This window comes from Manis javanica, chromosome 4 (assembly GCF_040802235.1).
Source record: "Manis javanica isolate MJ-LG chromosome 4, MJ_LKY, whole genome shotgun sequence".
Taxonomy (NCBI): domain Eukaryota; kingdom Metazoa; phylum Chordata; class Mammalia; order Pholidota; family Manidae; genus Manis; species Manis javanica.
The window spans coordinates 132,292,609-132,307,311 of record NC_133159.1 but is presented as its reverse complement, the minus strand read 5'-3'; the positions used below and the strand labels follow the sequence as shown (position 1 = coordinate 132,307,311).

At 43.7% G+C, this 14,703-nt stretch overlaps 1 protein-coding gene across 3 annotated transcripts in view; it reads right to left on the bottom strand.

Annotated features, from left to right (window-relative positions):
- ZZEF1 (zinc finger ZZ-type and EF-hand domain containing 1) overlaps positions 1–14,703 on the bottom strand; it is a 137,561-nt gene that overhangs the window by 8,636 nt on the left and 114,222 nt on the right. For 2 of the 3 annotated variants that reach the window (XM_073234989.1, XM_073234990.1), the window contains exons 43-52: positions 12,324–12,523; positions 10,716–10,835; positions 9,189–9,380; positions 8,235–8,335; positions 6,812–6,947; positions 6,342–6,701; positions 5,016–5,159; positions 3,310–3,478; positions 3,033–3,131; positions 2,450–2,615 (exon numbers count right to left, since the gene is read on the bottom strand). In XM_073234989.1, coding sequence (XP_073091090.1) covers positions 2,450–2,615; positions 3,033–3,131; positions 3,310–3,478; positions 5,016–5,159; positions 6,342–6,701; positions 6,812–6,947; positions 8,235–8,335; positions 9,189–9,380; positions 10,716–10,835; positions 12,324–12,523 — 1,687 coding nt within the window. Of the gene's footprint in view, positions 1–2,449; positions 2,616–3,032; positions 3,200–3,309; positions 3,479–5,015; positions 5,160–6,341; positions 6,702–6,811; positions 6,948–8,234; positions 8,336–9,188; positions 9,381–10,715; positions 10,836–12,323; positions 12,524–14,703 lie in introns of those variants that run through there. The other variant, XR_012130534.1, reaches the window with a different exon arrangement.

Here is a 14,703-nt window from a genome sequence, read left to right as displayed (position 1 = left end):
AAAAAACAAGACACAATTAAAAAATGGGCAAAGGACTTGAATAGACATTTCTCCAAAAAAGACATACAAATGGCCAACAGGTACATGAAAAGGTGCTCAACATCACTAATTATCAGGGAAATGCAAATCAAAACCACAGTGAGGTATCCTGCACATGTGTTAGGATGGCTATTATAAAAAAGATAGTAACAAATGCTGGCAAGGATGTGGATAAAGAGAACCCTTGTACGCTGTTGGCGGAAATGTAAACTGGTGCAGCCACTGTGGAAAACAGTATGAAGGTTCCTCAAGAAATTAAAACTAGACAAACAAATGTTGGTGAGGTTATGGAGAAAGGTGAACCTTTTCCTACACTGCTGGTGGGCATGTAAATTAGTTCAACCATTGTGGAAAGCTGTATGAAGGTTCCTCCGAAAGCTCAAAATAGAAATACCATTTGACCCAGGAATTCCACTCCTAGGAATTTACCCTAAGAATGCAGCATCCCAGTTTGAAAAAGACAGATGTACCCCTATGTTTATCACAGCACTATTTACAATAGCAAAGAATTGGAAGCAACCTAAGTGTCCATCAGTAGATGAATGGATAAAGAAGATGTGATACATATACACAATGGAATATTATTCAGCCATAAGAAGAAAACAAATTTGCAACAACATGGATGGAGCTAGAGGGTATTATGCTCAGAAAAATAAGCCAGGCGGAAAAAGACAAGTATCAAATGATTTCACTCATATGTGGACTATAAGAACAAAGAAAAAACTGAAGAAGCAAAACAGCAGCAGAACCACAGAACCCAAGAATGGACTAACAGTTACCAAAGGGAAAGGGACTGGGGAGGATGGGTGGGAAGGGAGGGATGGGGGGGAAAAGAAAGAGGGCATTATGATTAGCATGTATATGAGGGGGGGGCACAGGGAGTGCTGTACAACACAGAGAAGAAAGTAGTTACTCTATAGCATCTCACTACGCTGATGGACAGAGACTAATGGGGTATGTGGGGGGGACTTGGTGATGGGGGTAGTCTAGTAAACATAATGTTCCTCATGTAATTGTAGATTAATGATACCAAAAAAAAAAAGAAATTAAAACTAGAACTATCATATGATCCAGGAATTCCACTTCTGGGGACATATCCAAAGGAAATGAAATCATAATCTCAAAGAGATATCCATACTTCCATGTTTGCTACAGCATTATTCATAATAGTCAAGGTATGGAAACAGCCTAAGTGTCTGTCAATGGATAAATGAATAAAGAAGATGTGATGTGTAGAATATTATTTAGGCATGAGAAATAAGAAAATCCTGTCATTTCTGACAACATGGATGAACCTGGAGGGCATTATGCTAAGTGAAATAAGCTGGAGAGACAGAGAAAGAAAAATATTGCATGGTATCAGAAACATGTGGAATCTAAAAGCAAAAGTCAAACTCACAGAAACAGAGAGTAGAATGGTAGTTGCTGGGGTTGGGAAATGAGGGAAATAGAGGTTGGTTTTTAAAAGGGTACAAACTTTCAGCTGTTAGATGAATAAGTTCTGAGCATCTAATATGTAATAAGGTGATGATATTTGGTAAGAGTATACAAGACTGTACTGCATAACAGCAATATTCTGAAAAGCAAATTTCAGCAAGAGAGTGGAATTAAGTGTTGCCACACTCACCAAAAAGGTAAATAAGTGAGGTGGTGGATGTATTAACTCAACTGTGGGAATCCCTTCACATACCAAATGTATACACGTATCAAATCGGCACTTCCTATACTTTAAATATATTATAATTTTGTCAGTTAAACCTTAATAAAGCTGGGAAAAAATAGAAACACATTAATTCTAAAATTTATATGGACATTCTTTATATAATAATTTATATTAAAATAGCCAAGAAAACCTGAAGAATTTATACTACCAGATACATAAATTTGCGATAAATCTACAATATTTAAGACAGTGTGATACTGGCACAAGTGCAAGCGAAAATACCAATGGAACCAAAGAGATCAGAAATAGACCCAAGCATATATGACCCTCTCTGGGACAAAAATGATGGTGGAGTGGGTGAGGGAAAGGCGGTCTTTGAAGACACTTGGAGATCCATGTCAGAGGAAGCCAATCTGGACCCCCACACTTCATGTCATGCACGGAAGTTCATTCCATGTGGACTATAGATCCAAGACTATACATCCAAAATGTGAAAGGAAAAATAATCTAGAAGCTAACGTAGGAAATACCTTCATGCCCCCAAGGTCAAGTAAGGGAAAGATTCCCTGCCCAGGACAACAAAAGCAGTGCCACAGAGGCCACAGAAAATTCACTGGAAGCCATGACAGCTAGAACTTTCTTTTCATCCAGGACACCACTGAACGAGTGAAGCGGGAAGCCCCAAAGCGGGAGGGGCACTGGCAGTACAAACACTTGGCAAAGGAGTCACACCCGGGGGCAGCTTACTTGCGGGCACAGCATCGCACGATCCTCAGAAGTAGGTGGATGGCCTTTAATCGCTGATGACCAGTCTGGCGACAGGCCACGCCCACCAGCCATTCCCAAATTTTGGCCAATGGGAGGTGCGGCACGACTCTTTCTTCTGACAACATCTGCTTCAAAATCTCGAATCCTGGTCAACCCCCAAAAAACACAGATGTTTTAAAAATATAAACCACTCAGCTTTAATAAAGAGGATGCAACAACTGAGGCCATTTAAATTTTGTCTGAAATGGAGCCTTTTGTAAAAGCAACATAGGAACAACATTTTCAGTTGCCCCTTTGTGCAAAATGCCCTGGCAAATTCCAAGAGAACAAGTGTCTTTTTTTAGTCCCGATAGATGGCTCTTGTATCTGGCCCTTCAAGTTTACAACTGGCTAACTACAGCACATTCAAGAGTGCTACGTGTGGGGCTGGAGTCAGATTTGTGGAAGTCTTGTGGAAAAGAACCTGCTTTGATTTTAACAAAGATCAGTGACATAAAGACACCTCCCCCCACAGAGTATCCCTGGCAGGCAGATCATGCAGATGGAAGACTAGAGCACACACCTGTCTGGAATCGCCCCAGGTGTCCAGCTGTGACAGTGAATCTGTAGCCCCACTCAGTGTTGCTCATGTCAGAGGTGAAGCGGTAATACAGAGTGTCTCCTGGGTCACACAAGAATCAGAAACAGGTCAGGACACTGCAGCAGCAGGGAATGGCAAGTGAGGTGTTTCTGATGAAATATATTAGACCTGGGTTTAAATCCTCCAACCATTTCCCTTCTTGGTATTATGTTTAAACACTTAATGTTAGAGTCTATATAACCAAGTACTGATTTACTACCTGGAAGCTCAAAATCTTTCCATTTCTGTTGAGACCCACTGAAATTGTGTCGATCCTGCTGAAAGTCGCTACTGCTGGACATGGCTAATTCGTCACAGCCTTCTTCCGTATTGCACTGAGAATCAAATTTGATGGAGAGGTAGATTGCACCAGGAATGTGAACTTTATCCTAGGGAAGGGAAACAAGAATGCTTCTGTAAATACTGGTCACTGTATAAGCAAGTTCTGGAGGGCTTGCTTCCTGCCAAGTCCTGCAAAGGAAACTGGGGATGCAAGAAGGATAAGTCACAGCCCCTGTCCTCCAGGAGCTACTGGACTAACCGGGACATGGAGTGTGACCCGGGGCTGCAAACTTGGTAGGAAGCACACTAGTGTAGACTGACTGGGGCACAGTGGGGCAGGCTTCACCTGGAGGAGGAGGGGAGGGTAGAAAAGGTCCCACCAAAGGGATGCTCGGGTTGTCGTAAAGCATGAAAAGGACAGGAGGTGCCAGTCAGGGAGGAAGAGCGGCAGTGGGCAAGGTGAGAGGGGGATGGGAGTGCATGTGAGCACATTTCAGGCAACGCAAACAGCGCCAGAAAGTCTGATGTGTTCAGGGAACGGCAAAGAGCTTGATGTGTCTGGGGTAGAAGGTGAACTTTGTGGGCACATACGGTTGGGAGGTGGGGACAAGGGTGACCTGTGATGGACAGGTTATCAGGGATAGACAGTGATGGCTTCAAGTGTTAAAATGAGGCATTTACACATTGTCTGGACAGTAGGGAGAGCCCGGAAAGGCTGTACGCAGGAGGAAGCCCAGGCTGGGTCTGTGTGGTGCCAGGATCATTCTGACGGTTTCTGTTGCAGCAAGGCCCAGGCTGGGGCAAGGCCAGCAGTGAGAGGTCAGAAAGGAGCCGCCGGAGGGACCCACGGAGGGGAGGAGAGTCCGGGCAGTGGGAAAGACAAAGTAATTGCCTTGGAGGTAGAACTCTGTGGCTCACTGGATGTGTCTGCATGGGGCTGGGGGAATGGGGATGGAGCCCGGAAACACCAGAAGAGAGGAGGCTTCAAAGGAAGAGAGTGAGGAGGTTTGCACTGCTGTAAAACAACACCTCAGCCAAGCCACAACCACATTCGAGATTAGTTCCTCTATCAACCACCACTGTTGCTATAGGGTGCCATCTACTCGGAAGCTCAAGCCTGGCCAGCTCCAGCACTCTGAAAAGGGCTAAGGAAATGCAAGCGGCATTAAGTCAACAAGAATAATTGAGGCCACCACACTCCTACCTCATCCCAACTCACTCCTGCCTCTCTCCATCCAGGTACAAAGTTAAGTTTGGAAAAGATGAGGCTTTTCAGTTCTCATAATTAAACAAAGGGGCCGGACTCTCCATGGTGTGGCCAGGTCATTAGGAGATGGATAGATTGCTGACCCTAGACCCACACAGTCACTGCCAGGAGATGCCAAGGAGCAAGTCTGAGGAGCTTGCTGCAAGAAAGGTAAAGTCTCCTCCAGGGCCAGGCTGTGCTCTACCGGAACAAGCTCAGGAGAAGAGACCCGGCCGTACAGGACCCCTGGCTTCGGCAAGGCAAACTGAAGCTAGATTAAAGCAGCGCTTTGTCAGCCAGCACTGTCAAGAGGGCATAAGCTGCTGTGGGCCCTGATGTGATTCCTGCTGCTCAGCAGCCCTCCACGCTCCCTGAGGCCAGGCCACCCAGGATCATACCTCAAAGTTGGTGTTGTTGTTATATGGGTGTTTCGATTCCCTCACTTGCACCTCCATTCCTGGCTCCTCCATGAACTGGCAGGCAGCCAGGGCCATGCTCCCCAGCATGTTCTCTTGGCAGCCTTGGAGCACCTTCTGCAGGATCTGGTGGGACACAGCACAGGAATGTGAGGGCCAGCAGCTGGGCCACGGAGCTGCCCCTCAGGGAGAAGGGAGAGACTAAGTCTCTATCAGCCCAAGGCCCACCCACGGGCTGGCTTCATCCTGGACATCTCCACGGCTCTGAGGCTTGGAAAGGATCTAGGGCACTTAGCCAGGCAAATTAAGGATAAGAGGATAGATTCAGCTCCTGATGAATCCTCACGTACTGCATACGTGTGGGTGAGGGTGGGAGGTTAGAGTGTGCCAGGGCGGCAAGGGGATAAGGATGAGGCAGCAAATGTGACTCCAGATTTTTACACTTGGAAACTGGGAAGATGGAGGCAAACTTTTTAGTTCAGTTAGAGATAGGGCCCTGGGCTCCTGAAGTGTGGTCTGGCCAGAGAGAGCCCAGGTGGCTGTCCGCTGCATGGCTCCTCCAGTTCTATCCAGCAGGAAGAGGAAGAGATGTTTCTAGCCCTGGGAAGGTCTCCTAATGCAGCACTACTTTAAAAGACTATATTAAAGATTTGATTTAAAAACAAAAAATGGCCTCCACCTGTCAACCTGAAACTTAAAATTAGAGCACTGGACTGCAGAGAATGCACAGACCTGGGAGAGACCCCACGCTACCACCCAGAAGCTGAGTGCCTTGGACAAGCCGCGTGCATTTGATTTCTTCACTGATAAACTCTCCTGGTCACAATGAAAAACAGGGGTAAGTGCTGGCAGAGTGTCTCACTTGGGGTGGACATTCTAGAAACAATGTTTTAAAACAGAAGACAGAAACCTTTCTGGACGGCTTCCTGTGCTGTGGGAACAGGCTATGAACGTCATAATGAACCCTGTCTCCGGGACTTGTACTACCTGAGAACCTAAAGGGCCATGGGAAGAGAGGCTAGCAAGGTGATTTAGACCTGCACGTGTGAGAACAAAAAGGAAAACCACAGTGCAGGCTTTGGGGGTCGTCACCTTAAACACTCTGTGGACACCACGTCTGTCCTGGGCTGACAGTGACCCTACCCTGCCTTTGTTGCCTTCACACCTGTCAGGGAGCCATACAGCCACACAGGTAACCTTACTCCAGGGACGCATTCACTAGAGGAAGCCTGTTCCAACACCTGGTGGTGGGGAGGACAGAGTAGGAGCGAGATGGGTGAGTGCCCAGTGTGCCTGCTTAACAACTACCTTTTCCCACTGATGCTTTTCTTCCAGCTGCATGAACATATCCAAAATGTAGGTCATATGGGCAGGTCCACTTAGCTCCAGGATGTCCTCGCTCACTGGAACATGGCCTGGCCACTCGGCGAGCAGGGACGCGAGCACATGGCGGGCATACAGGACAGCTGTGGCCTCATTCACTCGGAAAAGGTAGTCCCGCACCGCCCTCTTGTTCTTGCAGTTCAGCTCCTTGTGCAGGAGGGCAGCGCTCTTGCTACGCCGCTGCTTAGCGTAGCTCTGCTGCAGTTCACTCTCTGTGCTGGAGATCAACTTCTGGGTCACAGGGTTTGACTCGGCTGTGGCCTGGTTGCAGCGTGCGGGCCTGGACTGCAGATCCAAAGACCACTGTTACAGAGACCCGCCCTTCTCACAATGGTGGGATGTGGGTGGTGGGGGGTCAGGGGCAGACATTTGTTTCCCAGGCAGAGGCAACATACCAAGCAGGGTAAGATAATCATGTCTGTATCCACAGCTTTGGCACTCTGCTCGTCCAACCTCAGACTCCTGCTGGGCTGCCACTTCTGAGCCAGCGTCCGTATCCTTTCATCCGTGGTGAGCTCATCTCCATCAAACCTGAACAGAAAGAGCACAGTTTGAAACACACGTTATAGAAAGGCAAGAGTTTAACTGAGAATGAAACTTGTTAGAAATGTTGATCAGTTATTTTCCTGTAATTTTGCAACTACATTAATATTTTCCATATTTCGCAAACTATATTCACAGCATTCACTCACTCACACACACAGATGTACACGTACGTATGCCCCTGTGGCATGCAAACTGTCCCTCAGGGTCCATTCTCCCTTTCTATTAGAAACAAAGTTCCCTGAAGTTTTAGCAAGATACACAACCACCATCTAGAGACACGGTTCCCAGCCCTTGCTGCAACTGGGTTCTTGCCAACAAGAGGCCAGTGAGGTAATGTGTGCCCCTTCTGGAGCCCACCCTCAGAGTGGATTAAAGATGCGCTCCTTTCTCTGCCTTCCCCCTTTCCTCTGGGCTGGAACAGAGAGCTGGTGTGGGCAAGGCAGCTTTGACTACACAGACGAGAGCAGCACCCTTGGGTGTAGGATCACTCTGTGGAGCAGAGCTGCCCACCCACCTTAGACTACTGCCTATGTCGGGACTGTGTCTGACAGGAAAACTGATTGTATCAGCCTTGACCCATGGTATTTCTGGGTTTCTCAGTCACAGCAGCATAGACTGTGCCCTCACTGAGGCAAGCCTGCTTTATTTCACAAAGGATTTGAGGCTTTATATAGAAGAAATACACATGGAAAAACAGAAATTTGAAATAAAAACAAAAATTAAATTGGAATTGGATCTAAATTGGAATAGATGTGGGGGGTGGAGATGTTGCAAATAGGTAAAGTTTTACACAAAGTTAAGAGCTCGGCCCAAGAACTAGCTCTGAACTTCCCAGCCAAGAGAAAAGGAATATTACTAATTTTATAATAATCCTTGAGGAAAAAACATGAAAACAATATGCAGCAGTGAAAAAACAAACAAAACAATACTTTGGACCAGAAGGCCCTGCTTGGCGGTATCTGCTCCCTGGGATGACATATGGGAGAACCTTGGTGTCTGTCTCAGTTTCTGCATCCACAATGAGTTTACTCTAAGAGGCAGACTGCAAATGTCAAGTTTTTCCAAAAGGGACATACAGCACAACTCAAAGAAGATCTGTGCAATGCTGCACAGTCAGCTTTCATGTCACTTTATGAAGAACGAAAAAACAGTTCCACATCTGCGTCCTGGCTGTTCAGGGGTTTTTACCCAGGTCTCATCAGCAGGAGGTAAGCACAGCCTGCCCTCGCTTGTTCTCTCACTGCACTGCAGCTGCATCTAAACGCCCCGTACCTCTTCTGAACCTCCAGGAAGAAAGAATCGGTCCTTTTCATCTGCAGTTCGTATATGGCCCGAAGAATGTGCAGAGGGGCGTTGAGGGCATCATGAGCCATCTGAAGGCCATGGGGAGCAAGTAGAAGAGGGACAGTTTAAAGTGCTTCAACATTTTATTGATAATCTGAACCCAAAAGTGATAAAACAATGAATTTCTAAAGTTACTACAGGATATAACTGAAGAACATCATATTGGTACTTAAAGCATATGAAATTACAAGCCCTAAAACACAGATTGTAAAATCTGCATTACTGTTATAAATTCAAAGGAATATATGAAACAGGAAACAAAAAAACATTATGCCAACAAAATGCAATGCTTTTCGCACTAGTCAGACATTATGCACCACATGTGCCCATGGCTAGCTAGCTGTGTGCTCTTGCACTCAAGCTCGACAAGTGGCACGTAAATTATATACTTTCAATTTCTTAAAAAACTGTACTTGCTTTTTTGACACCCACCCCATATTCTCTGTTTACTGTTCATATAGTTAGGCCCTTTGAAGTCTAAGCCCTCACCATTTTCACATCATCCTGAGGAAGAGGATTGTCCAGGGAAAGTAAGAGAGTGAGTCTGAGAACTCTAGGGAAGGAGTCTCATGTGGGGGCTTATGTACGGGCCTGGAAATTACATGCAAAATTTTACATGCGTGCTTGAATGTGTTACTGAATGCAGGTAACAATCTAAAGCATTTGGGTCTGTGACCCCAGAAACATTAAGAACTCCTGTTGATAGGGCTTTTCCATTCTTCTGGCCCAGTTCTGCACAATACAGATTGAGCTGTCAGGAAGCAAATTCCCAGTACATCAGATTGAAGCATTTTCATGTGGACGCTAACACACAGGCCAAGCCAAAGAGAATCCATCCCTTGGAGGCCCTTTCTCCACTCACACCATGGCCCCAGAACATACCAAGAAACAAATTCTGGTGGGCTCATCCAGGCTTTCAAGAGGGTCTGACTTTCTCTGCTCTGGTTCACTAGGGCTGCGGACCGGCCGTCCCACCTCCTCCTCCAGAGCCCCTCGTTCATCCAGCTCCAGGTCGCCCTGCTCTGCCAAAGCGCTGATCTCCTTCTTTGAGGAGTACAGCATGATTGACAAAATCTACACAGAAAGAACATCAGGCAGGGCAAGAATATGAGTGTTTGGTGGGTGAGGAGATTACACAGGTCTTATATCCTCAAAGGGTAGAAAATATTTGATTTAACTTTTTAAAAGATATCAGAATTCACAAAAAGAAGTAAAATGAGTAAAGAAACATGAAAACGTGTTCAAAGAAATGTTAACTAAAACTATGAGTGGTCTTTGTGATTATTAACTTTCCACTGATAGCATCCTTTTAGAATGAATTTTGGTGAAATGTGAAGAACTATGAAAATGTTCATAACCTTTAGCTCAGTAACTCATCTTTTTAGGAATAATGTAAAAAAGGTAAAAAGTTATATTCACGATATGGTTGATAAAGTAATAATGGCAAAAAATTGAAATCCACCTTCATGTACCATATATAGCCATTAAAAATGGTGATTATGCAAATGAGCAACTTAGAAAAATGGCCATTATATGATTTCAATTTATTTGAACACCATTCTTACTGTGCAACCTAAATCTATATATGTAATACAGACACAGAACGAAAAAATTAGAATAAGGAAATAAATGAAACGAATGGTAGCTGCGCTGCAGGGGATGAAATATGGAGTTTTTCTTTATTTTCTATTTTCCAATTTTTCTGCAATGTAGTTCTATTATTTGAATAACAAAAGCAATTGAATTTGAAATATTACCTCAGAACAAGAGCTCAAATGCTCCCCCTTTTTATGTTTCATACCCATTAGTATGTTTCAGTATATTTTCCTAAAACCTAACCAAATCCTCTTATGGCAACAGAGAGCTATTTCTTCATGGCCAGGCCTCTGTGTGTGTGACTGTGAATGGCTGGATGCCTACCCCCCACATATCAGCAGCGTTTCCTGGACCTGAGGGTGGCACCTGGTACAGAAACCCTACAGGGAAACACAGTAATTTCATTAAGGAAAATCTAAAGCCTACAGGGAATAAAATAAAATGAAAATTACTGACTTAAGTCCTACATGAAATTATTATTAAGTGAGGACAAATTCTGAAACTCATTTTAGTTCAAAGAACTTTAAAGGGAAATAATTGTTCAAGGGCACACTTCATTATATGATATAATAGTCAACCATGTGTTTCCATAAACTACTTTTTTCTTCCAATGTTCTTTGAACAATCATCAAATTCATTTTCCCTGACAGGGGAGGACAGCTATTATAATCTCTATTTCCAAAAGGGGAGACACATTTAAGGCACAGTTTTAATGACTGTGCAGAATGGCAGTGCACAGGGCAGAACCAGTCATAGGAGCTGCTGAGTCTGACTCCCCAGGCAGCAGGAGCAGGAGACGCCCTCATCCCTTACTTCCAGGTCCCGGAGGAGCCATGTTTTACTGAAGCCCGTCCCTTTGCTGCACTTTTTCACCAGCAGTTTCAGCAAATCAGTCTGAAGGAAGGTAGCATGGGTCTCCTCAAAACCATGAGCCTGCCAAAGAGAAAAAGAACGATTTGCAACTGCTGTAGAGTGAAGAAGGTAAGGGTCACTTGGGGAGAAGCAAGCCTCTTTCAGAGTCCAGCTTACCTTCTGGTGAAAATTCCAGAGTCCGCAGGAAGGATGAAACTCTGAACCTTAGCTATAACCTAAGTCCGTTCATTCACGAATTCATTCATTCAACAGATATTTCTGAAGCCTAATATATTCTATGTGCTAAATCCTATGTTAAGAACAGAAGTTTTATGTCCCTCTCCTGATCTCTATGTTTCAACAGCTTCCCGCTGCTCTTTAGGCTAAACTCAAAGTCCCTGACCATGGCTGAGAGGGCCTGGGCTCCGCCTGCTCCTGCGGTCTCATCTCCCTCTTTTGCACTGTCTGGAAGCCCTGGAGTTTGTTCCTTTTGCTCCCTGACCCCATGCCTGTTCCTGGGCCTGGAGTTTGCTACCCTCCTGGTATGTGATGCTCTGCCCAGAGTCCTTATCTATCACCTTAAATTTCACCTTCTCAGAAAGGCTTTTTCTGACTCACGGCTCTTTGTTGTCTCTTGCAATTTATAGACTTGTAAGCCCCATGAAAGCAGGGACCTTCTTTCTAGATCAATGACATACTCAGTCCATCTGGTACTTGGTGCTCAACAAATATTTCTGAAATGAAGGATTCAAAGACAAAAATGGTCTCTGCCCTCAGGGAGATTATTTTCTCCTTCCTACTATAATGCAAACAACTAAAATGACAGCACATTGTATTAAATTTCATGAAATCAACAAACAGCAGATATATGGTCTTAATCCTAAAATTACAGACTCGCAGGGCTGGACCAGAGCTGAAATGTCAGCTAGTCCAATCACCCCGTGGTGCTTGAGTCCTTCTGTGGCGTTCTCACCAGTGCTGCCAAAGTCAAGGAGCTTATAAACCTTTCACATGAAGTCCTTCTTTCATGGCTAGTGCTGTTGGGAAGAGCATCTTAAAAGTGGTCCCTTCCTCCCCATCAAAGCCCCTCAGGGAGCAGAAGAACCACGTGCCTCTCAAGTCAAGGCTTCTCATCTCCATGCCAATTATCACCCAGCTCTTGTCTGCTTCTTCCTACCCCCAGCTGTCAAACCTATTCCTCAAAGATCCCATAAGATGCCAGCCCCCTTTATTCTTCCTTTCATCTTATCCTACGATGAACCAGAAGGAGCTGTGGTTCAAAGTGTTCAGTCTATTTTTCTTCTCATCTTCCAAGGTTATGTGCCCATTAGGCAGTAGTACCTGGTTCCATGAAACAGTACTGAAAAAATACACAAAACCAACTATTGAGAAAATTCTGGTTTTTCCTTAAAGTTACTCTAGTGCAAGACCCCAACCATTTCTAAAAATAATCAAGAACCTATTGTTAACCAGCCATTGAAATTAGATGGCATTTCCTCCTAGTTAATGCCCTGCATGTGTTAAAACCGCAGCTAAATTTATTAGCAAATGGAAGATACCCAACATTACCTTTAGAGTTTTATATAATCCTTTGAGGGCCAGGGACAGGACCCAAGTTGCTTCCACTGCCTCAGAACACTGGCTGTCCATACTGGTTTTCAGGAGGTGACTGGCAATAAAGGCAAAGTGCTGGGAGTACTGACTCAGCTGGGCTTGAGAGTCACTGCATTCCTGCCCTCCTCCTTTCTGGATCAGCTGGTAGTCCTTCACTGCAGGGTGATGTCAAGCAGGAAAAGAAAGGCACAAAAAGTACAGTTAATTCTTCCTGCAGTTAAATTTCTTCCCTAGTAATGTGCCTTACGGAAGCAAACACTGCAGACCTAAAACACAAATCTCCCTGGCTTCAAATAGCCATTATATTTAAGGCCAGCTTGCAGGTGAGCACAAAAATGGTACTGGATGGAACATCTATCCACTAAACAACTGTGAGAGGTAATTAATTTTCCTACTACTATGTACAAACAGGCTGTCTCCAGAGTTGTTAAAGGAAGCTGTTAGATATAACACACAGGAGAGACTTCCGCTTCCAAACAAAACTGAGTAAGAGGGATTGGATTTACCCTTGCCTACTTTAAACAAGTAAAACACTGAAAAAATATGTGAGACAATGGTTTTCAGACAATGGGTAATAGGTGGTACAGGACCTCTGCTCCCTGAGAGAAAGGCCATAGCCATGGGACTCCTCCAATGGACCTGGCCAGCCTGGACATTTCCAAGCTGCAGAGCAGGGAGTGGAAATGGTTGAGCAGAGTCCCGCAATTTCAATGAACTGAGAAGGCAGAGGCCAGAGTTCAGGAAAGTCAAGGCAACTGGAATTTATGGAGCAGAATATCACTGAGAAGGGAGATGCATGGAGAAAGAGAGGGTGTGGGAGACCTTTCAAGATATCCACAGAGGCTTCTCATGAGTGTTTGGCTGAGGATTGATCTGTATAAACATGAAAGGAAACTATCTAGATAGGAAACCACCTATTTCTGGGAGAGAACTACCAAAAAAACAGCAGGCAGAACAATTCTTGGAGCTCACACAGTGCTGGAAATATTTTGTCTTCTTGCCAGTTAGAGTGCAAGTTTCTCAGTGGGGAGCAAAAAAACTATATGAAGACACGACGGTCAAAATTTTTCCAAATTTGATGAAAACTATAAACCCACAGATGCAGGAGCTCAATAAATCCCCAAGAAGACACATAAAGAAAATCATGCCAAGGGACATCATTACCAAAATGCTAAAAACCAGTGATTATGAGAACAATCTTAAAAACAGCCAGAGAAAAAAGACATTATGAAGAGTAACAGAAAATGACAGCAGACTTCATGGCAGAAACTATGCAAGCCAAAGGAAAATGCATCAGTATCTTTAAACTATTCAAAGAAAAAACTCTTTTAACCTACTCAGAATTTTTTACTCAGAAAAATTACCTCTCAAAGAGATAGTCAAAATAAATATTTCTTTGCTTTGTTAGGACAAACCAAAATGGAGATTTTGTAGCAGCAAAGCTGTACTACAAGAAAAGTTAAGGGAAGTTTTTCAGGCCAAAGAAAAATTATACTAGACAGAGATCTGAACATTCACAAAGGAATGAAGAGCCATAGAAATGTATTGGTACATGTGTGGCCAAACATAAAAGGTATCGTTTTCTCTTTTTTAAGTTTCTTTTAAAATATATGACTCTTTAAAACAATCATGAAATAATGTATTATGTGGTTCATATTATATAACAGTAAAATGTATGACAACAAGAGCACAAAGGATGTGGGAATAGAAATACAAAACTATAATGTTTTTTCACTATATGTGAAGTGGTATAATATTATTTGAGGATAGACTGTGATACATTGAAGGTGTCTATTATAAACCCTAAGGCAACCACTAAAAAATTATTTGAAGGTAAACTATTGTTAACCCTAGAGCAACCACTAAAAAATCAAAGAGATACAGTTTAAATGCCAATAGTGGAGATAAAATGGAATCATTAAAAACAAAATCAAAAAACAATTCAATCTAAAACAAGGCAGGGGAAGAAGGGGGAAAAAAAAAGAACAGATGAGATAGGTAAAAAACAAGCAAGAAGACAGTAGATGTAAATTCAACCACTGTATTAAATGTAAATTGCCTAAACACCTCAATTAAAAGGCAGGGATTGTCAGATTGGATTTAAAAGAAGACTTTACTATGTGCTTTTATATGAAATCCACTTTAAATGTAAAAGCACATGCAGGTTAAAGTGTTTTCAGGGGAAAACACATACCATGCAAATGTGAGTAATAAAAAAAGAAAGAGCTAGAGAGGCTACATAAATATTAGAGTAGATTTTAGAACAAGGATATTGCCAGATATATAGAAAGGGACATTTCCTAATGAAATGAGAAACAGACATACACAATTACAG